Here is a 24,476-nt window from a genome sequence, read left to right as displayed (position 1 = left end):
ATTTCTAAACAGATGTCTGAGCGCTTCCAAGGGATTTGTACATCGTGATAAAAACCCTTCGCCATTCAGCAAGCGTTGATCACTGCAAATGTCAGCTCAGCATGGGGAAGCTCTTCTGAGAATTGGAGCTATCCAAAGCTAAAATTGGGCTGTCCCTGCAGGTAGTGAGTTTCCCTTCACTGGGAGATTCAGGTCACAGCAGGGAAACCCCTTCAAGACATTGAAGGGAGAATGTTGCAGGTCTCTTTCAAATTCCAGATTATATCAAAGGCTGAGCTTTACGGTTGATACAGAGATAATCGGAACCGGTTCCTCTGTTCAAGGAATTTTTTGTTGTTTTGTTATTCAGGGGATTTTTAATCTAGTGGAAATGATAAACCTGAACCCAAATACCAAAGATGTTTATGCAAAAAAAAAATATTCTGTGCTGGGGCAAGCCAAGGATAATTAAGATGAAGCAATAGTGAAGCAAAGTGGCCTGGTGTTAGATCTGGAGACCTGGGCTCCTGGGTCGGGGTTCGGGCCTTGGCACAAATTCTCAGTGTGACTGTGAGCAAGTCCCATCCCTTCCATGGGCCTCAATTTCCACCTCTCTAAAATGGGCCTGTTAGACTTTCTAATTCCTGAGCCCGTCTGAATGCTAAAAGCCTGAATCAATGCATGTGGGTGTCTGGGAAAAGACTGGGAAACCCAGGCTGCTGCAGCATGCACTATTATTTATAGATCTATTACACTGGAATGTCGCTTCAGCCCAGCCCTGCCCTGCAGAAGCACATCCAACAAATTATTTATTATGGTAATTGGCTCAGTCTTTATCTATTGGGGCTATTATGGCATAGGGAATACTCACACACATGCACAAAACACCTCAGGCCTCATCTTTGTTCAGTTTGATTCTGTTTGATTCTTGTCCTGTCTAGTCAAGGAGCAGGTGTCTCAGCAAAGTCCTGTTGGGAAAGCATACTCAGTAGGGGTTTGTGAAGACGCTTACAGAGTAGGAACCAATAGGGAAGTAGAGACACCCAGGGGCTCCCGAGGTGGGAAGCTGTTACCACCCCCAGACCTGCCATACTGGGGAGAACTGGAGCCTGGTTGAGATCTGGGGTCCCTGACAGGAGCAGCAATTGCAAACAGACGGAGCACCTGGCAGGACCACAGGCAAACATGGAAATAGCAGGAGGAATAAATGCCCCAACTGCTCTCCCTCCCGCCCTCTGGTCCCCTGCCAGGGTCTCATGTTGGGCAAATCCCGCCCCCTGCCCCCCAGATACCAGACGGGAAGGGAGCAGGGGAATGAGGACTGTGGAGGGAACCTGTAGGGTGGGAAGGCTGGAGACTGGATCTAGACACAAGTGGACTGGAGTCAGCCTCAGGAAATCATCCCCTTTCCTTCGAATGTCTGGGCTCTGGTGGCCTGTCCAGTTGGGTCCATCAGGGACACCTCCAAGCCCGGACAGCTCCAGTTCTGCCCCTGCCCTCTTGGCAGATGTCCAGACTCAGTTCTTTCCTCGGATTATTCAGGCATCTTCATAGTTACAGCAGGGCTTGTGCATTCCTCAGCTTCCCAGGCACGAGCTTAATGAGCTCCCTACCTGCCCAGACTCCAATGAACTCTCCTTCCCAACACCTTTCTCAGGGCAGGGGCTTTGGAATTGAGTGCCTGAGTTCAGATGCCAGCTGTGCCCCTTGCTAACTGGGCAGTTGCCATGCCTGTCTGAGTCTTGGGTCTTCCAGACTTCCAGAAATCAGAACTTCATAGCTTGATGATGGGTAGCTAATGTCTATTGAAACCTCTGCTTCAGTATTGGGCTCAGCCTTCCCATCCAGTAGCTCATGCAATCCTTTCGACAACCCTACAGCTAATGCTATTGTGTCCATTTTACAGATGGGGAAATTGTGATTCAGAGAGGTGAAATTATTTTTCTAAGGCCATATAAACTTACTCAAGGGGCAAGCCCAGTTCAAGCCCAGAGCTGCCTCATTTCAAACCATCTAAGCCTGCAACAATTCTGTTTTGAGCTGTCATCATGAGGCCTAAATGAAATAATGGCTGTGGAAGCCTCTAGCCTGGTGCTTAGCAGGAGTGACTACCCCACAAACCCTACTCTTTGCCCTATTTCCCCTCTATAGGGACAGGTTCCCACCTAGCTGGCTACCAGGTCTAAATGTTTTCTGTTTGGGAGAAACAGCCCGTTGTCACCACCTTATATCAGCTCGACCTGCAGAATTGGGAGAATTTATAGAAACCCAAGGCAGGAGAAAGAAATCTGGAAGCCAGGCAGTGCTAACCTCCACTTCTGAGATGTATAGAATCTCAGAGATTCATATATTCTCCCAAAGAGCATTTATTATCCTCTCTTCTCTTGGTCTCATGCTGTGCTAGGCTTTTGAGCAAACAGAGACAGTGAGATCAGTTTTGCAGTCCAAGAGGAAGATAAATACACAGACTATGAGCTAAATCCAGTGTGATTGGGTACAGCAGAAGAGGTCTGGACCTAAGCAGAGCAGGAAAGGCAGCCCAGGAGAATTGCACAGCTTCAATTCCACACTGATAAACCACATTTCTGGGGAAGAAGAAAGCGAAGGCGTGATTTGTGACATTTGCCAATTTCCATGGTGTAAATACTCCACCACTGTCAATTTCAAGCTATGAGTGAAAAGTCGCTAGGACCATTTCTCTTCTTCTCTGTGCCCCAGCCCATCGTTACTCTTTCAGCTTCTTCCAAATCCTCACGCCCTCTTCCATGAGAGGGCTTTTTACAAGGGACGTGCAAGTTCCCTCAGCTCAGAAAGCTGCCCGCACCCCTGGCCCTCTTGCTTTTTGCCTGTCCATCCTTCAAGTCTCAGCTTTCGTGTCACTTGCACAAAGAAGCTTTCCTTGGCACCCCAGGCTAGATGGAATGCTTTTACTAAATGTGCTCTTAAAATGGTGCTCCTCTGTATCCCAGCACTTATCTCGGATTTTAATCATTTATGGGATTATATGATTGACATTTCTCTCCCTCTCATGGGAGCAGAGCTCATCAATGTCTCAGCAGTACCTGGCATGTAGTAGGTGTGCTCTAAATCCTTGTGGAACATTGAAGGAATGAGAGGCCATCTGTGCTGGGCCCTGATGGATGAATAGGAGTTTTCCAGGTAGAGAAGGGAAGGAGGGCATTCCAGGAGAGGGGAAGAGCACGGGCAAAGGCATAGAAGTCTGTTTCTATGATGTGTGCTCAGGAAATAAAAGGGGTTTATAACAAGTAGTGTGGTGTGGCTGGAATTTGAAATGCATGGCAGGGTGGGAGTTTTGAAGCTGAGGTGAAGAAGGTGGACTGGGCTGGAGTGAGGGACTTGGATTCTAAGCCAAGGTGTCTGACAGTGCTGTCATTCTCACTGACCCCGTTTCCCAGCTAAGAAAACCAAAACTGGAGAGGTTAGAACCAAGGCATTTGGGAAAAATCAAGGCCCAAGTATCATGCAGCTCTACCCTTCCCCTTTTCAGACAAAGGTACTGCCTGTGAGGCCATGTGGCTCTCCTAGGACAGAAACTGTGCCTCCTGTCTGTTCTCAGCCAAGGACTCTGAATACTGACCCCACTGGGAAAATGCAACAGTGATGCCAACTGGAGACCTGAAAGAAATCACTCAGGGCCCACTAGCAACCAGGCAGCAGATAGAACAGTCTAGAATGCTTGTTAAAAGTGTGGTCTCTGGGATCAGATGGCCTGGGTTTGACTCCCAGCTTCACCCTCTGGCTTTTGGTTCTGTGACTTTGGACAACTTTTTAACCTCTCTTATCCTGAATCTTCACCTGTTAAATGGAAAGAGCAGCATTACTGAACTGTACACAGTTGTCATGAGAATTAAACGGATTAATACATGTAAATAACTTAGCACGGTGCCCAGTGCATAGTAAGCGCTCCTTGAAGGTTGGCTGTTACTATTCCTACTAATACTGCCTCAGCAAGCAGGAGTATATGGCTAAGGGCATGTGGCCTAGAGGTCATCAATCCAGACAACACTACTTCCGAGGCATTTGAGCTTTGGCATGTTACTAAGTCTCAGTTTCCCCATCTGTGAAACAGGCATGTTTCACAAGACCTGCCTCATGGATTGTCATGGGTATTAAATGAGGGTGACATAAATCCCGGCCTGCAGCACCTAGTGGGTAAATGGAGATCTTGTTATTGCATTTTATCCTCGTCTTAGGATAAGTAAGAAAAGGGACCTGTTTAAAGAACTTAATATATGTAGGTTCTATCTCATGTCATCCTACCCACAGCTCTTTTTACTCCTGTGTTTGAGTTGCTATATCAAGCTCATAAAAGTGGAGTGAATTGCCTACCATCAAAAAAGCTGATTGACAGCCTTGGGAACCAAACTCAGATCTCCTAAAACTTCCTTAGATGGCTTATTCCTAGGAACTTAGCATCATGGGAATTGGCCTTCTCTGTCCAATCCTGAATGACGCCTCAATTTTTAACTCATTATATATCCTTTGCAAAACGCATCTCCTCCCTGAGTCTCCTTTTTCTCAGCTATAAAATTAAGGCAGAGGGGTGGTTGTAATAGTTGAGTTAGCATTATTAGCTGCTGTAACAAACAGGCCCCACCCATGCCCTCATGTCTCAGTGACTTAACACAAGGGTTTGCTTCTTGCTTGTGGTACAGTCCACTGTGGGTTAGGGGAGTGGAGTTCTCCGTGCAGTCATTTGAGGATCTGGGCTCCTTCCAGCTATTGGTTCAGTCTCCCTCGGGCCTCCCAGTTCTCCCCTGTCTCATTTGCAACTGGCCATCAGTGAGGAAAGACAGAGAGGTACATGCCCTTACACACCTCAGTGCAGAGGCAATGAGCCTACTTCCATTCACATGCCATTGGCAAGAGGTAGATGCAAGGAGGCTGGGAAATGTGTGCCAAGAAAGGAGATAAATCAGACCTCGGTGACCACCGAGAGCTGCTCTCTGCCCCAGAGTTGGGCCAGATCCTGTGGTCTCCACCGGCCACAGTGGAATCCAGAGTTGGCAACTGGCTTCCCCTGTCTGCAGCCTGGGCCCTCCCTCCCTGAGTTCTGTTCTCTTGCCTCCCGCCCGGGAAGAGAACCCATCCCTGCCAAGTCTCCTCTGAGGGTGGGTGGCTGGTGAGATAATGATCTTACCAGGCTTATTGCCTCTTGGAAGGCAGGTGCTGGAGAAAAACCAAGTCCGCGTTGATTTTTCTCCCTGTTCCCTTCACATTCCTTCCCAGGATAAATTTAGCCAGCCCTCGCGCTAAACGGCAGTGCCCAGGATGTCGACTTTTTGTTCTCCCAGTCGATGTCAGAGCGTTTTTCATGGCTGCAGCCTTGAGCAGGGAAGACAGACTTGAAGATTCCAGCCCCAGCCTCTGCCGTGCCCCAAACGCCTGTGCCCCTGCCCCCATCCCACCCCTTACCTCCATGGGCATCAGCGGCCACCTCTCTAAGACAGGGGCCTGAATCTCTCCAGTGGACGAAACAGAAGACAGAAAATAGAAGGCCTTGGAAACTTGCACACTAAGCGCAGCCTGGGTGCTTAGCAGCCTAGAGGCAGGACGGTTCAGGGGTGAAGAGCACGGACTTGGGGGTCAGCCATGCGGATCCATCTGGTTTACCATCTCGGTCTTTCGGCATCTATAAAATGGGTCAACAACAGTGCCTTCTTCATGAGATTGACTGAGCTGTGTGTTTCAAGGAATCTACACCTATCTCTAGTGTTCATTGCCCCTCTGGCCAACCTGAAAGCCACAGTGGGGACTTTCCGGGGCCTTTGCCCATTCTGGATTCTTCTTTCCCAGGCTTTAAACTCTCCCGGGTAACCTCTTTGGAGAATTAAGTTCTCAGCCCTCGTCATCTCTATAGAAATGGTGTCCTTTCTGGTGTCTGTGCCTCCTGCTGCTGCAACTTAAACTCGTTCCATTTTTTGTGTTTTGGATTTTGGAGGCTCTCTTCCCCTCACTCAGACCATAATTTTGCATATTTATAGCGATGGCTTAGCCCCTCCTTCTTCCCCTGCCCCCCCCCCCCCCCAAGCCTTTTCTTCTTCAGGGTAAGCAATTGCAATTCTTCCAGCCTTCCTTCTGGAAGCCTCTCAATTCTCACTCTTGCCTTCACCCTCTTGGGGGGACCCTCCTGCCTCTCCTACAATGCCTTTCAGTTGCAAAGCTCATGGTGAAACAACTTCCCAGGTCAGGCTCTCCAGGAACCTTCCTCTTACCAAAAAATCCCTTACTTATGCTGGGACAGCAAATGCGACACTCAGACTGAGTGCACTCAAATGCACTGCACGGGCGCTGGCTGTACCTGGCCACAGGCAGAGGCAGAAAGGGTGCTGCCCATGCTTCCATGCTCTGCCCCAACACAGATAAACCTCTCTAGGCTTGACTCCCTCCTCTATAAGATGGGGGTGCTAAGAGTTGGGGTCCTGAGAGAAAACAAATTACTCGTAAGGGTGCAGGCAGGATAAAGGGAACCACCACGGCTGGTGAAGCAACCCAGGACTGACCACACGGGGAAGCAGCTATCACCTAGGAAGCACTCTCAGGAACCCAGAGAAGGCCGAGGCTATAGGACAGGGTCATCCTGTAGACCGTGACCTTAGGTAAGGGATCACAGCCTCTGCCCAGCAGAGAGAAAGCCAGGAGCCTCACTGCCTTCTCCTTTCTGTCCTCCCACCCTCTGATCTCCTGGTGGTGCCTTGCATTGTCTGAACCCACCTGGAGATAGAGGACAAGGGAGCTTGGTCGAAGCTGTCCCTGCAGGCCACGCTCCCAGGTCCCAGAGCTGCTCAGAGAAGGCAGAGATGGGTATGGAGGGGCCGGCAAAATGCGGATGGTGCCCACCTCGAAGGGTGGGTCTCAGTAAGCATTTGGCTGTTCTCACTAGCAGACCCGCAAGGGGGCATATGAGCACTCCAACTCAACAGACACAGGAACTGGAACCCTGAGGGCTAAATAACAAAAAATCTGCACGTTTAGCAAGTGGTAGAGCCAGGATTTCGACTCTTTTCTCCAAAGTTCCCACGGCCATAGCAGACAGCGGGAGCATTCTTTTGTCATTTCAGATGATGTGCCCCCACCACAGGATACCTTCCTCCCAGACCGGTGACCCCTCCACTGTTGATTCATCTGAACTGAGCAGCCCCTTCTCCCTGCTGTGTATTTTCAAATGTGGCTCTCCTGAGAGGGGTAGCATGTCATCCACGGGGCATGCTCGGTGGATGCATTTCTCAGAACTTTTTCTGCTGGGAGAGGCCTGAGACAAGCCTTGGGAATCTGTGGGAACCAGAAACACTGACAGGGATGCACAGAGTAACAGCAACTACCACCCCACTCGTGGAGCTTGCTGAGCCCTCTCACACCCATCGTCTCACTTGGTCTTTACTTTTCTGAGATACAGACATCAGAGCCCATTTGACAGCTGCAGAGGGAGTCCATTTTACTAATGTCAAAAATTTGGCCTTTGGACAGTCCAATGGTGGCTCAGTAGCAGAATTCTTACCTGCCATGCCAGAGACTTAGGTTTGATTCCCAGAGCCTGTCCATGCCAAAAAAAAAAAAAAAAAAAAAGTTCTGCCTTTGGTGGGCAGGAACACGCAGGGGAAAAGGACACTGGCTTAGAAGCCAAAGACTCAAACCATTTGAATCCTGGGTCCAGTACAACTTAGTAATTATGAAACTATAAGGCAAATCCCTTCACCCTACAAGGATCTTCAAAATGGGGTGTGAATGCCCACTTCACCACGTTGGGATGAGAGTTAAATGTGTGATCTTTCTTATAAATTCTCCCAACACAGTGCCTGGCATCTAGCAGTCAAGGAAAGGGAGGGAGAGGGGACAAGAACTTGAACTTGAACCAATCTAGTCTTGAGTCCCAGCCAGCTGAGTAACACTGGACAAGTCATTTAAACCCCGTTGAAGCCTCATTTGAAAATTAAAGCTGCTATATCCCTGTTCCACAGGTTTATTGCAAGGGTGAAATGAAATGAGGTGTCCAAACCCCCTTTTTAAGACTGTTTTACAGATGTAGGTATAATTCCTCAGCAATAGTAACGGCCAGTGTCACTCAGCGAGCATTTGCTGAGTGCTTACTGTTCCAGGTCCCGTTCTAAATACCCGATGTGTGAGTGGTTTCATTCAATTCCCCCGGCAACCCTAGGAAGCAGGGTATTTGTCTCATTCCCACTCACAGTGGAGATCGATTCTCAGAGAGGCTAAGTAACTGGCCCCAGATTGCACAGCCGGTAAGTGGCTGAACCAGGATTTGAACCCAGGAAGACTGAGAAGCTTGTGGAGAGGGAGCATGGCAGTGAGCCGGGCTCCGAGGTACCCAGACAAATGGAACCCAAGAAGCTTAGAGTCCGGCAGTCATTCAAACTTTCATACACTTCGGAATATTTAAGGAGGTTATTTAAAAGGCAGATTTCCGAGCCCTGCCTACAGAGATGCAGAGTTCCAGGACGGGGCCTGGGAATCTGCCTTTTTAACAAGTCCCCAAGGTCATTTCTCCAGGGTCACGGAGGTCCACGGCAGGTGTATCATCAAAGCATCGTTAAGGGGAGCTCTGTACGTGAGGGCCATAGGGTTTTAGAAAGTCTTAAAGGTTCATGCAGGAAGGACAGGCACCCACCTTTGCCTCTGGCCTCCAGGTTTGCCAAGTACTACAAGATGGAGAACGGCAGCGAGTACCGCACGCTCCTCAAGGCTTTTGGCATCCGCTTCGACGTGCTAGTGTATGGAAACGTGAGTCCTTGGGACGGGTACACAGGGTGGACAGGGGAGGTGACCCAGACCGATTCTTAGGCCCTGAAAGGGGTTCCTCCGGGGGACAGGGCTCTGCCACCGACCAGCTCTGAGACTCTCAGCTGGTGACAAAACCCATCTGCTCACCTGTGCCATGTTGGAGTGGGGCCCTGCTGATCCATCAGTAACCCCTCTGGCTCCACAGTCTCTCTGGCTGGGAGTCCAAGGTCAGTCCCAGGCCCACCGCCACCCTCCTGGACCCTCTGTCCACCTGCCTTGGTCTTTGTGTACACAGGCTGGAAAGTTCAATATCATCCCCACCATCATCAGCTCGGTGGCAGCCTTCACCTCTGTGGGAGTGGTAAGTCCAGCTCCTCCGGGCTCTGATGGAGGCGAGTCAGGGTGAGGTCCAGAGTGTAGCTCCAGAGTCCATAGTTCAACTCTGGTGGACATGGGAGTGACGCTGCTTCTGCCTAGAATGTAAAACCCAACCTCCTGCCTGGTGCTTCAGTCTCCTCCACTACTTCCCTGTCGGGTTGGCCCTTGCTTGAACCCCTTCATGCATGAAGAGCTCATTACCTCCAGAAGCAACCTCTTCATTTTCAGGGGGCTCTAGCTGTTACAGAGTTACTGTTTCTCACCTTGAAGGTTGGGGAGGAGACTCCAGGGTTCCTGTAGATCTGAAAAACTTTGTTCTTTGTTTGTTTGTTTGTTTTTCTGTTTTTGTTTGTTTGTTTGGGAGGTGCATGGTCCAGGAATCGAACCCGGGTCTCCCGCATGGCAGGCAAGAATCCTACCATTGAACCACCCTTGCACCACCCAACCTGAAAAGCTTTGACAAGGAACAGAGCCGACTGGCAGCACAGGGACATAGCCCCTCTCCCCAGGGACTTCTACTTCTCAGTCCCTCTGCTTCTCCTCCCGCCTTATCTCTCCACATCAGAGTCTGGGGTCACCTCCAGGATGGAGAGAGGGAGGTAGTGACACTCTGCAGAGTCCCTGGATAGTCTTTCTAAGTAGAACCCCCATTCAGGGCATCTCTGAAGGACTTGCCCCCACCCCTTGCCTGTTGATATGCCTGAGGGCAGTCGCGCCTGCTGCCCAGGCAGCTCGGGGGGCCACCTGAGCCTACCATTTCCTTGAGTCCCTGTTCCCACCCATCCTGGGCAGCCCCTCAGAGCCCACCTTGCCTCTCCTCCTCTAGGGAACTGTCCTCTGTGACATCATCCTGCTCAACTTCCTCAAGGGAGCTGACCAGTACAAAGCCAGGAAGTTTGAAGAGGTGAGCAGGGGGCCCGCGGGAGGCTGAGTGGTAGGCAGGGAGGGGCCCTGGATCTCAGAACTCTCCATGCCACATTGTAGGGTCTTCTGCAATAGAGTTCATTGAGTCTCAATGCATATTTGTGCCCCAGAGAAGAGGACACGTGGCCAAGAGTGGATTCTGCAGAGAATCTCAAGGAGGGGGCTGGTCTATGGGTCACCGTTGTCAACATCCCCACCCACTCCTCGTCCCCCTCTCCGTTTCTGGGCAGGAAGGGTCCTGCCATGGGTAGCTCAGGTATCTGTTCCTCTTGAGATGCAGGATGAGTCTGTCAAGTGGGGTCACGAAGGACTTCCCATAGTTCAGAGAAGATAATGCCAACCCTTCTGCCCGCAGGTGGGTGAGCCCACGTCCAAGGTCGCTGCCTCGGCCAACCCAGTGTACCCCAGTGACCAGGCCACGGAGGAGAAGCAGTCCACGGACTCGGGGGCCTTCTCCATTGGCCACTAGGGCCTCTTCTCGGGGCCCCAAGCTTGCCCTTGGGCTCCAGGCCTCCCAACAGGGAACCCGGCCTGGGCCACGGGGGCAGGGGCCCCATTTCCACTCCTCACCCCCTGCGACCACAGTCAGCGCCCAGGTGGCCAGGTTCAGAGTGCCCTGGCAGAGGGGCTGGGACCCCTGCCAAGACCTCAGCTCACCTCCAGCTCTTGCCTCGCCACCCCCTGCCTCCCAGGACCCCAAGCCAGCGGCACCTGACAGAGCCCCTCCCGAAGAGTTGCAACCCTAACAGTAAGAAGGAGTGGCCACAAAGGCTGGCCCAGCGACAGGCACTTTCAGACCCATCATCTCACGTAATCCTTTGAGCCATTCTGCAAAGGAGATGTGAGTCTCCCTGCTTTGAAGATGAACTGAGGCTCAGAGAGCATCTGAGTAATGAGTCCGGTCCCGCGAGAGCTCAAGCCCCATTTGAGGGGGACCAGTTAGACAGTGGTATGGGGTCTCACCTCTGACTTGGGAGGCCCCAAATTCAGGAGGAAACGAGGCATTACTGTTCAAGATTTTTTTCCTTATCTCACCCCAAAGCTCTGTCCCCAAACCAGAAAAGGGACCCCTGGTATCTTCCCTCTGGGGTTCCCCCTGCACATGAACATCCGGACCCCACACTCTCATACATCTGGGCCCCCCACCCCACCCCTACATCTCAGCCCCTGCACTCTGGGAGACAAATCAGGCCATCCCCAGGGTGGGAGGTGTTTGGAGACCTGAGGTCCTGTGCTTCCTCATTTAATATATTGGTGAAAAGGCTCCAGCTCATTCATTGTTTCCAAGGGGAAATGCTTCTCACCTAAGCCTCCCCCCACAGGGTCCTAAAAGGCATTGGGGTTCCAGTACTAAAAGCTAAAGGAGACTTAGAGACCATCTGTTCACCCTCTTCATACTAGGGGAGCATTTTACGTACAGAGATGAGAAATGATTTGTCCAGTGTCACACAGTGCATGAAAGAGAATCCAGGCATCCTCCTTCTCAGGGAAAGGGGCAAGAAAAGGAAACTGGAGCAGCTGTGGGGAAGGCACCAAGTCTACCCCTTCCCTTCATTTGCCCAGACTTGCCCCTTCCCCTTTCTGGGGCGTCCTGCATTGAGAGGCCCAGAAAACCCAGCCGGGCAGAACTCGGGAACAAAACCAGGTTCTGGGAGGCTCAAAGCATATATACTTTGGGGCTTTTAACAAATAATGATATAAAATTAAATATTAGAGGGGCACAGGCAAATGAGTGATGCTGAAGCCTGAGTTTCTTTAAGCTCATGGCAAATCCGCCTCTGGGAAGGTGGCTGAGATCTTAGCAGGAGCACAGTTTGACGGTAGATGGAGGGCTGGTCCCTTCACAGAAGGGACAGGGACATGGGGTGGGGGAGGCTTGGGGAGGTGTTCTAGAGAGGCAACAAAGGGTGCTTACAAAGGCCTCACCCCAATGACCCCCCAGCTCGGAGGGAGAGGGGGTGAGACCCCCACCCTACAAAAAAACCCGTTGCCCTTTCCTTCTCTCTGCCTCCAACCACAGCTCCACCCTCAGAATGGTGAGATAATATCTCCCAAGGGCCAGCCCCAGGAATCAGTCAGTGTCTGGAGATCTGACCAGACTGCACTTTCCCAGCAGAGGCTTGGGTGAAGGCAGCAGCATATTCTCCAACCTCCCCCAAGCACACTTCCTGCTGCATCCAGACCTCAGAAGGCAAGGCCAAGGCTGGGTCCTTGGGGTATTGTCTAATGAGGAGGGAGATGGAGGCGGCTGTCCAGGGGAGACCCTCTCCCCCAACCCCTCCCTTTCCTACAGACTGGGCTGGGCCCCCCCGGGGGAGCAGCAATTCTCCTGGGCCTGCCAGCAAGTGTGTGAACGCCCTGACTTTGTCATCCCCGTATCTGAACTAATTCTCCCTTCTATGTGTTAGACTTCGGCTTAATGTTAGTGGTGATAACGATAACTAACTCGTCTTTGTTGCCTCATGATTTACTCAGCCACATAATCACACCCACCCTGGAGAGGTTGCTATTATTTGCTATGAAGCCTGGTTGCATAGCCAAAGAAATTTGCAATGCGTGGAAATTACAACTGGACCCGTGGTTATAACGCTATGCTGCTTCTTTCATGACTTAGCAGAAAAACTAACATTTACTGACTACTTACCACTGCCGAGCCATGGGTGAAATGCACTGTTTGCTTCAACCTTCGAAACAGAGGTTTGGTGAGGTTAAGAAACATATGTGGTAGAATTAGAGCTTCAGTCCAGAACTTCATAATTCTGGAGTCTGGGGACTTGACCTTTGGGCTGTATTTGTTGGCACCCTCTTTTCTGTATGTGTTCATCAGGAAAAAACAAGCTTTGTTGTGGTTACAAGTGAACTCCAGATGCTTAAGGTTTACTTCTGCAGAGCAGGTGGCTCAACCCCCCTCCATCTGCTAACTGTGTCATCTGAGGTGCACGGATCCCCAGATCATCGGGGAAAGTGAAAACTAGAGATTCATGGGGAAATCATTCAAACATTAGGCCTGGAGTCAGTTTACATAACTGGCAATCACATGCCATTGGTAAGAATTCAGCTGTGTGTTGTAGAACCCAACTTTACCGCAAGGGATACTGGGAAATGTAGTCTTTCTGGGGCCTCAGGGAGAGAAAATGATGAACACAGCACTGTCTGCTTCCTTGCCTCCTTTTTAATACCTTCTTCCCTCATTTCCACTAACTGTCCCACACCCCTTACCCTTTCTCAGCAAGCTGCCAGCCAATCTCCTAGGAGAATTAGTAGGTAACAGTCTCAGGCATTTCTTCTCTTAAGAGTATTTGTGGGTGGGCTACGGTGGCTCAGCAGGCAAGAATGCTTGCCTGCCATGCCAGAGGACCTGGGTTCGATTCCCGGTGCCTGCCCATGTTAAAAAAAAAAAGAGTATTTGCTTTTTAATCAAGGGCTGTTTTAAGACTTGAAAGCCAAAGAAATTAACATATAATGGTTGAATTCTAGGCCCTGGAACAGACAATGGTGGAGCTTGAGGGGCAGTCATCTACTCTTATCTACCATGGCTTGCCTCAAGCAAGGTCTGGCTTGGAAGCGGTTGAGCTCCACCCCCCCCTCCCTTCCCACCTTCACCCCTGGCTTGGCTGGCAGATTGTTGGGCTACCGGGCTTGACTAGAGTCCATTCCCCATCAAGGAGAGAAGTGGATCCAATAAAGGGGGCTCATCCTCCAGCCATTGTTCTGAAATGCCAATCCAGAGCTGCCTATCTCTTCCCAGCCTCACGGCCAGACCCCACAGTTCCTTGAGAAGCAGAGCACCAAGAATTGGCTCACTGCCACGCCAGCTAGCAAGAGCATGTCCCAGTTGGGGACCTGAGTCTCCAGCAGCTACTCTTCTATGTTCTTGGGGAAAATAACTGCCTGACCTGCTGTATTTAGGAGTGGCCTAAACCCATTCTCTGGCTGACAGATGGACAGACCCCTCTACTGGGCACAGGATTTTTCATCTAGAGAAAGTCTGGGCCCCAGCAGTGGAGAGATCCATTCCAATGCTGGTGTCCCTTCTCCTACTGCCGGAGGCCTGCCTGGGTTCAAGGACAGCCGTCACTGCTGTCTCCTCCCCCTCTACTTCTACCAGGGTCCTCTGATCCTGTCCTGTGTCCTCAACTCCAGCACCCTGGGAAATAAAACACATGGGTCAAACTGTGTTCCTGAAACTCCACATCCCAGAGGATGCCTGTCCAAACACACACACACACACACACACACACACACACACATATATATATACACTTACAAACAGACCCACACACAGGTATGTTCAGAAACATTTTGACACACATACCCACCCGCACACACTGGCCAGAGACACAGAGGTATTCACTTATGTATGCACATGTGTATTCAGGCATGTAATGCAAGGATGCAAAACCACATAGACAAACACATTCACAGATGTACGCAACTCTTCAGGCATATCCATAAGTTCACAGAAATAGGCAAAATGCATGCATACTTAACCCACAAATACACACTGACTCACATAGATGCATGTGCATCTACATATATAGTCACATATACACAGGGACATACCCAAGTACACAAAATTCGATTCACACACACACACCGAGATTCATATACACATATATATGCATGCACACAACAAAAGTACTTGAGTGTTCTCCCTAGGCCTTGTGTAGAACTATATCCCGGGGAAGTCTTCCTCACCAGTGTGCTCTCTTCCCCACAACCCAGGGCTCTCTGCCATCTTCATACCTAGTCTCGCCTCAGCTTCCTGCCTCACTAACTCCGAGTCTTTCCTGGAATCTAGCACCCTACCCAGGACAAAGCTAGGAACACAAACCATGTCCCAGTGTCTCCCCGTATCTGGGAAAGTGGAATGACAGCAAGAGAGAGAAGCTGACGCCTGGGGCTGTAGACGTGGCGATAAGAACCAGACTCCTACAAGACATACCGACTTTGGCTCCAAAGCCCTACTGGTAGAAGAGAACTCTGACAAATGTCTCTGCTCCCTTACAGAGACAGGGTGAGTGGGGAGAGGCTGAGAGCTGCCCTCCTAAAAATGGATGGGGAACACGTCTCAGAAGAAGCTGGGGGGCTTTGAGCTCACACAGAGGTGACTAGGAGAAAAGAGATGGGGGCCAAGATTAGAGACCAGCTCCCCCTTTCTATGTGGGACATGACTCCCAGGGGTGTAAATCTCCCTGGCAATGTGCGACAGAACTCGTGGGATGAGCTGGGACTCAGCATCAAGGGATTGAGAAAACCGTCTGACTCAAAGGGGGAAGAGAGAGAATTCAAACAGAGTCGAGAGGTTATTCTTATGCATTACATAGATATCCCTTTTCAGTTTATGGTGTATTTGAGTGGCTAAAGGGAAGTACCTGAAACTGTAGCGCTATGTTCCAGTAGCCATGTTTCTTGAAGATGAATGTATAATGATATAGCTTTTGCAATGTGACTGTGATTGTGAAAACCTTGCGTCTGCTGTTCCTTTTATCTATGGTATGGACGGATGAGTAAAAAATATGGATTAACAACAAATAATATGGGGAAAGACTAGTGATCAATGAAAGGGAGAGGTAAAGAGTGTAAAAAAATAAAGAGGACAGAGGTTAAAATATATTGGGTCGGTGGAAATACTAGTGGTCAATGAAAAGGAGAGGTAAGGGGTATAGTATGTATGAGGTTTTTATTTTTTCTTTTTCTTTCTTTTTCTGGAGTGATGCAAATGTTCTAAGAAATGGTCATGGTGATGAATACACAACTATGTGATGATGTTGCGAGCCAACGATTGTACACCGTGTATGGAGTGTATGTGAAGAATGTTTGTATGTTGTTTTGGTTTGTCAATTAAAAAACAATTTTAAAAGCAGAAAGACAAAAAAGAAAAGAAAAGATTGGAGGCCAAAACAGGCAAAAGGCTGGAGGAGCAGGCAGGCTTAAGAGCTCCTTTCCACGCGGTGTTCCCCAGATGAGATCTGATCACTCCACCCCAGCGCCTCCATTCTGGAAAGCCATCCCACCCCCGCCTGCCATGCTGAATCCAAGCAAAGCAGAAGGACCAATTCCCTTCCCTCTGCCTTATCCCACCCCTCCACCAAACGACATCACCCTCCAGAGCCTGGGGTGGAGGGGGTGGGACCCTCCAGGCCAGGTCTGCGAAGGCTTTGGGAGACCACCACCCAGTCCCTGGGATGGCCTCCATGGTCCGGTGGCTAATCAGCGTGACACCCCCATCTCGTCCCCTCCAAGCCACCCTGCTGTACTGCTTTTCACTTTCCTCAGTGCCCCACCACACAGGAGTGAGCACACCCAGGGTTTCCACAACCTGGGGAGTCCCCCAAGGTGAGCGATGAAGACACAAGAGTCAAGAAGTGCTACCGGAAGTCTAGATTTATTGCTGAAAGAGGCTGGAGGCTGATCCCAGGGCTCAGGCTGGGATAGGGACAGCAGAAACACGTGAAAGCAGGGGGCTCCAAGGAAGGGTCCCAGGGCCACTGGTTTAGTAGGAGCAGATGAAGGGCAGACGCCTGTTGCATCGAGCTCGTCTCCAACGACCCCCTAGCAGCAGAGAGCACAGTGATGTCAGGTGGCCATCTGCATCTGGCCTGTGACCTTCTCCCTGCCTTCTCTGGCACCTCATATGTCTCCTTCACTTGCCATCATCAATATCTGCCACCCATATGTTTCCCACATACCCTTCCTGGCCAACAGTTATTGAGTGCTTGCCATGAGCTATGCAGAGTGCTAAATGCCCTACATGGATTATCGTATTTAATCCTCACAATAACTCCAAGAGGTAGGCACTGTCATTGCCTCTATTTCATAGATGAAGAAACTGAGGCTTAAAGGAGGTAAATAACTCGCTTATATCTCGGCCAGCAAGTGGTAGAACTGGGATGTGAGCCACGGCCTTAATTCTCCAGCTCACGTGGTCTCAGACTGACACCCTTGCTGTGGCTCACATCTGTCACTCAAGCTGGCATCTTATCCCTCAGCCATCCCTCATTTTCACGTCTTTATCTCCGGTCCACATCTCATCTCTGCATCTGCTGCTATTATCTGTCACATCAGTCGCTCCCATTGGTCATCCTCATACCAAAAGATGTAAAGGATTCCCCACGCCCAGCTTTGCCCGTGAGAATGGAGAGCCCATGTCTGCCCTCTACAGAGCACCCCCACCCCTTGGTTTTGCTTTGAGGGCTTCCTATAACTCAGCCCTCCTCACAGGCAGGAGTTTGCTTCTCCTGCCTGTGAGGAGACGTCTGCTCAGGCAACTCAGAGGGGCAGTACGTAAAAGTCCACTGGACACCCCTTCACCTTACCCTGGGGCCTGGCCCCCCTCACCTCTGGTGCTTAGGTTCACGCAGGAACCATGCCCATGCTTAGGGTGGCCAGGGGCCCAGTTTTGAAAATTCCAACAGCTCCCATCCAGCCAGCGAAACTTCTTCCACCACAGGAACTAGAGAAATGATAGGCTGGATCAGAAGGCAGAGTCCAGGAAGGCGGACAGCCCACTGCTGGCTCTCCTTCCTATTTGCCCTGCCAGGGGTGGATGTCTTAGAAACCCTGAGGTTTTTCAGACTATGAAAATAAAAGAGGAACCAATGTCTAGAGACTTCACACAGAACAAGCTTCTCAAACTTTACGGTACATACGAATCTCCTTGGGATCTTATTAAAGTGCAGATTTGGGGTTTGTTCCTATGAAATTTATCCCCACAAAAGATAGGCTAAGCCTATTTAAAGTTGGACCTATGAAACACCCTCAGAGAACCTCTTTTGTTGCTCAGATGAGGCCTCTCTCTCTCTCTCAGCCAACATGGCAAGCGAACTAACTGCCCTCCTGCTCTCTACGTGGGACATGACTCCCAGGGGTGTGGACCTCCTTGGCAACGTGGGACAGAAATCCTAGAAGGAGCTGGGACTCAGCATCAAGGGATTGAGAAAACCTCAACTGAAAGGGGGAAGAGAGAAATGAGACAAAATAAAGTGTCAGTGGCTGACAGACTTCAAACAGAGTCAAGAGGTTATCCTGGAGGTTATTCTTGCACATTTTATAGCTATCCCTTTTCAGGTTATGTTTTATTTGAATGTCTAAAGGGAAGTACCTGAAACTGTAGAGCTTTTCTTCAGTAGCCTTGTTTCTTGAACATGATTGTATAAAGATATAACGTTTACAATGTGCCTGTGTGATTGTGAAAACCTTGTGTCTGATGTTCCCTTTATCTATGGCATGGACAGATGGGTAAAAAATATGAATAAAAAACAGCAAATAATAGGGGGAACAAAGGTTAAAATATATTGGGTAGATGGAAATACTAGTGGTCAGTGAGAGGGAGGGGTAAGGGGTATGGTATGTATGAGTTTTTCTTTTTTCTTTCTCTTTTTCTGGAGTGATGCAAAAGTTCTAAAAAAATGATCATGGTGATGAATATACTACTATGTGATGATATTGTGAACCACTGATTGTACACCATGTATGGAATATTTGTATGTTAAGAATGTCTATGTTTGAATGTTGTTTTGTCAATAAAAATATTTTTAATGCAGATTTTGATTCAGAATCTTGGCATGGGTCCCAAGATTCTGCATTTCCAGAAAACTACTGATACTGCCCAGGACCACACTTTGAGTAAGAAAGATAAAGAGCATTTGTTCAGTCATCTTCCCAGAACCATCTAGACAAAAGAAGGTTTCCATTTAGCAATGCAGAAACTGAGGCTCCAAGATATTCATTCAGTTGGTAAGTGAGCAAACTGGGCCTGGAACCTGTCTCCTGACTCCAGTGGTATGCCGCTAAATGTCTAACAACCAGCTCTGGAAGGAGATGGGAAGGCAGAGTCGGACAGACAAGGGAGAACTCTGATGTGTGGCAATTGCCAATTTTCTTGGTGTAAATACCCCACCGTGGCTGATCTCAAGCTGCGAGCAGGAAGTCACTAGACAGGGAACTGGGAACAGATGCACACCTCCAGATTTTCCAGGACAGTACAAGCCCGCTCCAGCAGCTTATCTCTCTGGGGATACCTCAGCTGCTGGGCTGGGTCTCAGCACCAGTAGGTGTTCCTTTAAGGTAGTCAGAAAGCACACCTTCCGGGAGTTGGCCCCAGACTTACCCAGCCCCTGCGTTTGCCTCCGATCCAGACTCGATTTTGGTTGAGTCCTCTGACTGAACATAGAATTCGTTTATTAAAGCGGTAGCTGTGAATGGAGACAAGGTTGCCCCTGTAGCACCTCCTGCAGGTAGCCTTCAGGAAGAGGAAGGAGATTAGGAGAAGGGGTGGGGTAGAGAATTCACTCTCATTTTGCTCAAATCCCTGAGTCTCCAGGAGACAGCCCCACATGTCTATTCAGGTCAAAAATCAGGGACCTACACTGGTCCACCCCAATCCCATCTCCTGCTCCTTTATCTGTTGTCAGGACCTTCCCTATAGGAAATAATAATAATACTCATAGCAATTAAAGCCACCCCTTATTGAGAGTTTTCTCTGGCTCAGGACTATTCCAAATGCTTCCCATGCATTATCTCATTTAATCTGCATCACAGTTCTAAGAGGTTGGTGCTATCTACCTCCCATTTACAAGATTCTAAGGCCCTGAGACAAAGCTCAAGTAAAACAGTGAAAGAAACCAGTACTTAACAAAGGTATATAAGTATCAACAAAATCTGTTGTTTAAATCAGTGACTCTCAGAGTGTTGTCCTGGTACCACAATATTGTCAACAATTAATCATAAAGGCAACTTCTCAGGCCCTATCCCAGGCTGGCTGAATCAGAAATTGTGGGAGTGGATCCCAGACACCTCTGTTTTCACAAGACCACCAAATGATTCTAGATGGAGACTAGACTTTGAGAGCCACTGATCTGAATAAACGTGGATCATAAGGATGAATCTCTTCTCTCCTCTCCCAGCCCCTCTATCTTTAATCTTACTATTACTTACCTGTGCACATTTAAACCTCTTGGGGGTTCGTACCAACAGATAGTGGCAGGTCTTGCATGCAGGGCTGCCCAGAAGTTTAACTGTGTCCTCTTCTCTGGGACACTGCAAGTCCTCTTCTAAAGCAGTTAGGTCTGACTTCACGTCCTCCTCATCCTCAAAGCCATCTTCATACCCCGAAGCTTCAATGTCCTCTGCCTCTGACAGAATCTCCTTCTCGGACAGGGCCAACTCCCCCTCCTGCTGCCCTAAACCTTCCAGATCCAGGCTCAGGGCTGTCTCTGTCTCTAGGCTCTCCATTTGGGAGGCATTGTTCTCTGAGAAAAGAGGTTACTGGTCACCCAATCGGGCTCGTCCTTTCTCCAGAACCATGGACAGGGACCTACCGCTCCACTGTGGTGGGGGAGGGTCTTCCTAGGGGCGCCACCTGGAGACAAGACTGGAAGCACTCTCGTCATTATTGGGTGAGGAGACATCTCTCAGGTCACACCCACAAATAAATGAGAATCTGACTTCTGATTGACACCACAGGTGTGTGTTTCGGGGCGTGAGGGGAAGCACCTTGGAGAAGCCTGGTGAAATGACCAGCCTTAAGAGATAGGGTGTCTGTTCCTTGTGGAAGGGCCCCGAGAGGAAGTTCAGATAATAGTTCTGAGCACAGGAGAAAGCTTACCAGATATAAGTTGGGTCAGTTGAGGAGGGGAGGCTCTCACCCTGGCCCCATGAGAGCAAAAGGTGCAAGAAAGAGGAGGAGAGAGAAAGATGGACTAGAAGAATAAAAGGGGGCTTACTCAGATGAAGAGCAGAAACAGTCACCAGCAGAAGCGGCAGGATCAAGGTGTGTTTCATGTCCACTCAGTCTTATGGCAGGACACACCGTTCCACCTTCCCTCCTTGGGGCGTGTCCCTGGCTATAGCACAGTTCCTGGCACATGGAAAAAATGCAATCAATGTTTATTTTAATTAACTGATTGTTTAAAATACAAATCAGAGAGATTCCTCCTCTCCTCCTCTTCCTTCTCCACCTCTTCCTCCTCCTCCAATGAACAGACCCTGGGCTGGACAATCAAGAAAAGGACGTGGAGGGAAGGCAGTTCAGATACAAAAGTCCCCTTTCCCTAACAGCTCTATTGCTGCTTCCCAGGACCGCACTTAGTCCAGACCTCTGACCCTACAGGAACAGATCTACTCGGGGTCAGGGTCAATACCTCCTGGGTATTTGCTGTAAAGGGTTCTCTTTCCTCCCAAGCCTTGGATCCCTCCTCCCTGGGCAGCCAGGGAGCACTCACCTCTCTGAGAGTCAGAGACCTCCACTCTCAGGACCTCTGGCTGCTGCGTGTCCTTATATTGGGCTTTTGGGGAAGTTGGATAAGGAGAGGAGGATTGCCCCAGGCTGGGGTAAGGGCAGTAGAGCTGATAACCAGAAGCTTGCTCTGTAATCCTGGACCCTGCTCTCTGCTGGCAATGCAAGGGTTTGTGGGGCTGACTGCTATAGACGGCTGCCCATATTCATCCTACTTTGCTCAAGGAGGCCCCAGAGGTTTTGCCTGTTGCCCAGGCATCATTATTTATAGTGTCCCTTACTCTTTTTTTGCTCAGATGTGGCCTCTCTCTCTCTCTCTCTAAGCCCAATGCTGCAAGTGAAATCATTGCCCTCCCCCTTACATGGGACATGACATTCAGAGGTGAAAATCCCCCTGGTGGCATGGGAGATGACTCCAAGAGATGAGTCTGGCCCTGGCACCAAGAGACCAGCAATGCCATCCTGACCAAAGGGGGTAAAAGAAGTGCAACTAATAAAGTATCAGTGGCTGAGAGAGATCAAATAGACCCGAGAGGCTACTCTGGCGGTCACTCTTATGCAAGTTTCAGTTAGACATTGCTGTCTAATATAGCTTGCCAAACCCCAACCTAAACTATTCCTGCCAATCCTAAAGAACACCTACAGCTCTATATAAGATTCTACAAAGGTTCCATGCAGTAGGGTAACTTTCCAGAAACCTACAACCTCTTTGGGTCCCTGGACCAGATAAGTCCTGAAACCTAGAGGACCCAGCCTCTCCAGAACATCAACTGGTTCTATCTCCCTATCCCATATTATCAACAACCCCTTCCAACATAGAAAGTGAGAATGGCCATAGCCCAAATACCTTAGAGACAGGGATAGAAAGATCAAAGGTGGTAGTGGAAGTATACAGAGAAGGTACCTTTTAACAAATGAATATGATTGAATCATGAAATTGATATTTCTTTTAGTCTCCAGTATCTTAGAGCAGTTTAAGTTTTAAAAGTAAAAACTTAAAGTTGTGGAATTATAACCCATACCAAACTCTGAAATCTGCTCTACAAGGAATTGCTGTGCTGTGCTTTGTAATTTATTGCTTTTTTGTACATATGTACATTATTTTTCACAAAAGGAAAAAAATGTCGATTGTGATGACAAAAAAACATTTATTCCTTCTAGCCTCCAATGTTCTGGAGCAGCTAGAAGGAAAATTTTGAGAGGATGGTATGGTAGCCCATGACAAACTCTGGAATCTGTCCTGTAACCACTTCTGAAGAGTGCTTTGAGAAGTATTGCTTTTTACTTTCTTTGCTTAGTATATATGTTATATTATACAATAAAAAAGTTTTAAAAAAACTTCGTGGAAATTTATTGCTTTTTTTGTATATATGTTGTATTTCACAATAAAAAAGAAATGTTAATAAATAAAGAAATAAATAAATGAAAATAAAAAACATCCAGCACCAACTAAGTCATAAAGTCACTTACTGGAATACCATAGTTAAATACCTGCCTTAATTTTATCAATTTTTGTTCTTCTTTAATTAATAAACCATCATGGTTGCAATCTGGCCAAGTTTAAGGACTCAAACTGAAAGAACTTGAAAGTTCATTATATTTTTTCATTTTCTTTAATGATCAAACAACAAACACGTGTTTATATCATTTACTGTATCATTTTTCTCTTAAAATTGAATTTTTATTTTATTTTATATCTCACATTTCCTCCTTACAATTATTTATCTCATTTGTCTTTCACAGTTTTCTTTCATTAGTTTTATATATTTGATCACTTTGATCACTTGTTGGGTTAATCTGTTAGCTTTAATAACTGAAACTTCTTCCTTGTAAAGTAAAAAAAAATTGACACTGTTAGCATATTGTTTATTAAAGACAAGTCTTTCAAGAAAATTTCATTTTCAAAAAAAAAAAATTAATGTCCCTTAAAGTTCCCTGGCCTGACTAATACTGCTTAACCCCTGGAACAGTGCTCCCATTGGTCAGAATCCAAGTTAATAGAGAATTTCAGGGAGCTGATGGGACACCAATGAGAGGGGAGATGTGGGGAAGTGCAAGGACAAACCTCAGCCTGGCTGAGCTCTTCTCTGGACATCAAATCCCTGAAACCTCACCTGTAACTCCTTCCCACAAGGAATGTATTGTGATCCCTTCTTCATAGCTGAGAAAAAAATGAGCTTCAGAGAGGGAGAGCAACTTGTGAAGGTCATACAAGAAGGGGGAGAACTTGGATTTCTGTCTTTTGGACTCCAAAACCTTCTGCCAAAGGCTAGTGGGCTAATCAGGATGGGTAACCCAACTTGGTGACATCCTAGCTGGGGAGTGTTTATTTGTACCCCACATTCCAGCCCACCGCTTCAGAGCTTCAGGTAGCCCAGAGTATGAAAAAGCCTGGATTTCTTTCTCTCCTCTGCTCAACCAAGGGGCCTACAAATAGAGAAATATCTAAGAGGCCACTTCTGGGCCAAATTGCAGAATAACGGCCTTGGCCATTATCTCCCTGCCCAATAGACCAGAGCTTCGGCTTATCTACCTAACTGTGGGGGGATTGGCCAATCCCAGGGCCCAAAAACATGATCTCCCAATCTCAAGCTTCAAACCTCCCTAGATGGGGAGGAGGTGGAGGTCTATACCCTCTCCTCATAATTCTCCCCATCCTGGGACCCCACTTAGGGACACCACTTAAGTGGGTGGCTAGGACATAGTCCAATATCACAGTAAGCTTCATACACAGTGTCTCCTTTGAACCATCCCATTTTGCAAAAGAGAAAACAGTATTTCAGAAAGTTTAAATAAATTGCCCAAGATCGTGCAGCAAGTCAGAAGCGTACCCAAACCTGGGACTTCTAGCTCTTTACCCACCCCGTAACTGCCTTTCCAAGGTTCCTCTCACTCTCCATCTTTTGCAGCCTATTCTTTGTCACAGTTGAGCCTGTTTTCTTTGCACCAACCCCCTTAGCAAAACCCATTGCAATGATTCCAAGCAGCCTTTTATATAACCACAATAATTCTTGTCTGATATAAAACTGGAGATAACATTTTTGAAGATCCATCATGGACCAGACACGGTGATTCATTAAGGCTTTTACCTCCATTATTTTACTCAATTCTTAAAATAGTCCTATAAATCAGGATTAGCATCTTTAATCTACATATTTAGACTATGTCTAAACTCTCTGAAATCTGCTCTACAATG

General features: G+C 48.5%; 2 protein-coding genes across 5 annotated transcripts in view; one reads left to right on the top strand and one right to left on the bottom strand.

The window, feature by feature from the left end:
- P2RX3 (purinergic receptor P2X 3) overlaps positions 1-11,244 on the top strand; it is a 42,547-nt gene extending 31,303 nt beyond the window's left edge. For all 4 annotated transcript variants that reach the window (XM_077116237.1, XM_077116238.1, XM_077116239.1 and 1 more), the window contains 4 exons: positions 8,646-8,739; positions 9,035-9,100; positions 9,944-10,021; positions 10,397-11,244. In XM_077116237.1, coding sequence (XP_076972352.1) covers positions 8,646-8,739; positions 9,035-9,100; positions 9,944-10,021; positions 10,397-10,510 — 352 coding nt within the window. In that variant the 3' untranslated portion in view covers positions 10,511-11,244. The remainder of the gene's footprint in view (positions 1-8,645; positions 8,740-9,034; positions 9,101-9,943; positions 10,022-10,396) is intronic.
- A 5,173-nt stretch (positions 11,245-16,417) lies between these two features.
- On the bottom strand, positions 16,418-21,286 carry PRG3 (proteoglycan 3, pro eosinophil major basic protein 2). Its single transcript, XM_077115039.1, has 6 exons — positions 21,267-21,286; positions 20,769-20,902; positions 19,981-20,294; positions 19,154-19,285; positions 17,383-17,497; positions 16,418-16,596 (listed from the first exon to the last, which is right to left on the bottom strand). The coding sequence occupies exons 2-6, from the start codon at positions 20,824-20,826 to the stop codon at positions 16,538-16,540; spliced, it is 678 nt and encodes a 225-aa protein (XP_076971154.1). The 5' UTR covers positions 20,827-20,902; positions 21,267-21,286; the 3' UTR covers positions 16,418-16,537.
- Positions 21,287-24,476: the final 3,190 nt, after the last annotated feature.

This window comes from Tamandua tetradactyla, chromosome 9, assembly GCF_023851605.1.
Source record: "Tamandua tetradactyla isolate mTamTet1 chromosome 9, mTamTet1.pri, whole genome shotgun sequence".
In the NCBI taxonomy this organism is placed as follows: domain Eukaryota; kingdom Metazoa; phylum Chordata; class Mammalia; order Pilosa; family Myrmecophagidae; genus Tamandua; species Tamandua tetradactyla.
This window is presented reverse-complemented; position numbering and strand designations above follow the sequence as displayed.

What these genes read in the sequence shown, in the direction of transcription:
- PRG3 (XM_077115039.1), bottom strand. Translation starts at nt 20,826, where the DNA reads ATGAAACACACCTTGATCCTGCCGCTTCTGCTGGTGACTGTTTCTGCT. An exon ending in AGAGGTTTAAATGTGCACAG is followed by an intron (nt 19,286 to 19,980) that starts GTAAGTAATAGT and finishes CTCTTCCTGAAG; the next exon opens with GCTACCTGCAGGAGGTGCTA. An exon ending in GAGGCAAACGCAGGGGCTGG is followed by an intron (nt 17,498 to 19,153) that starts GTAAGTCTGGGG and finishes TCATTTCTCTAG; the next exon opens with TTCCTGTGGTGGAAGAAGTT.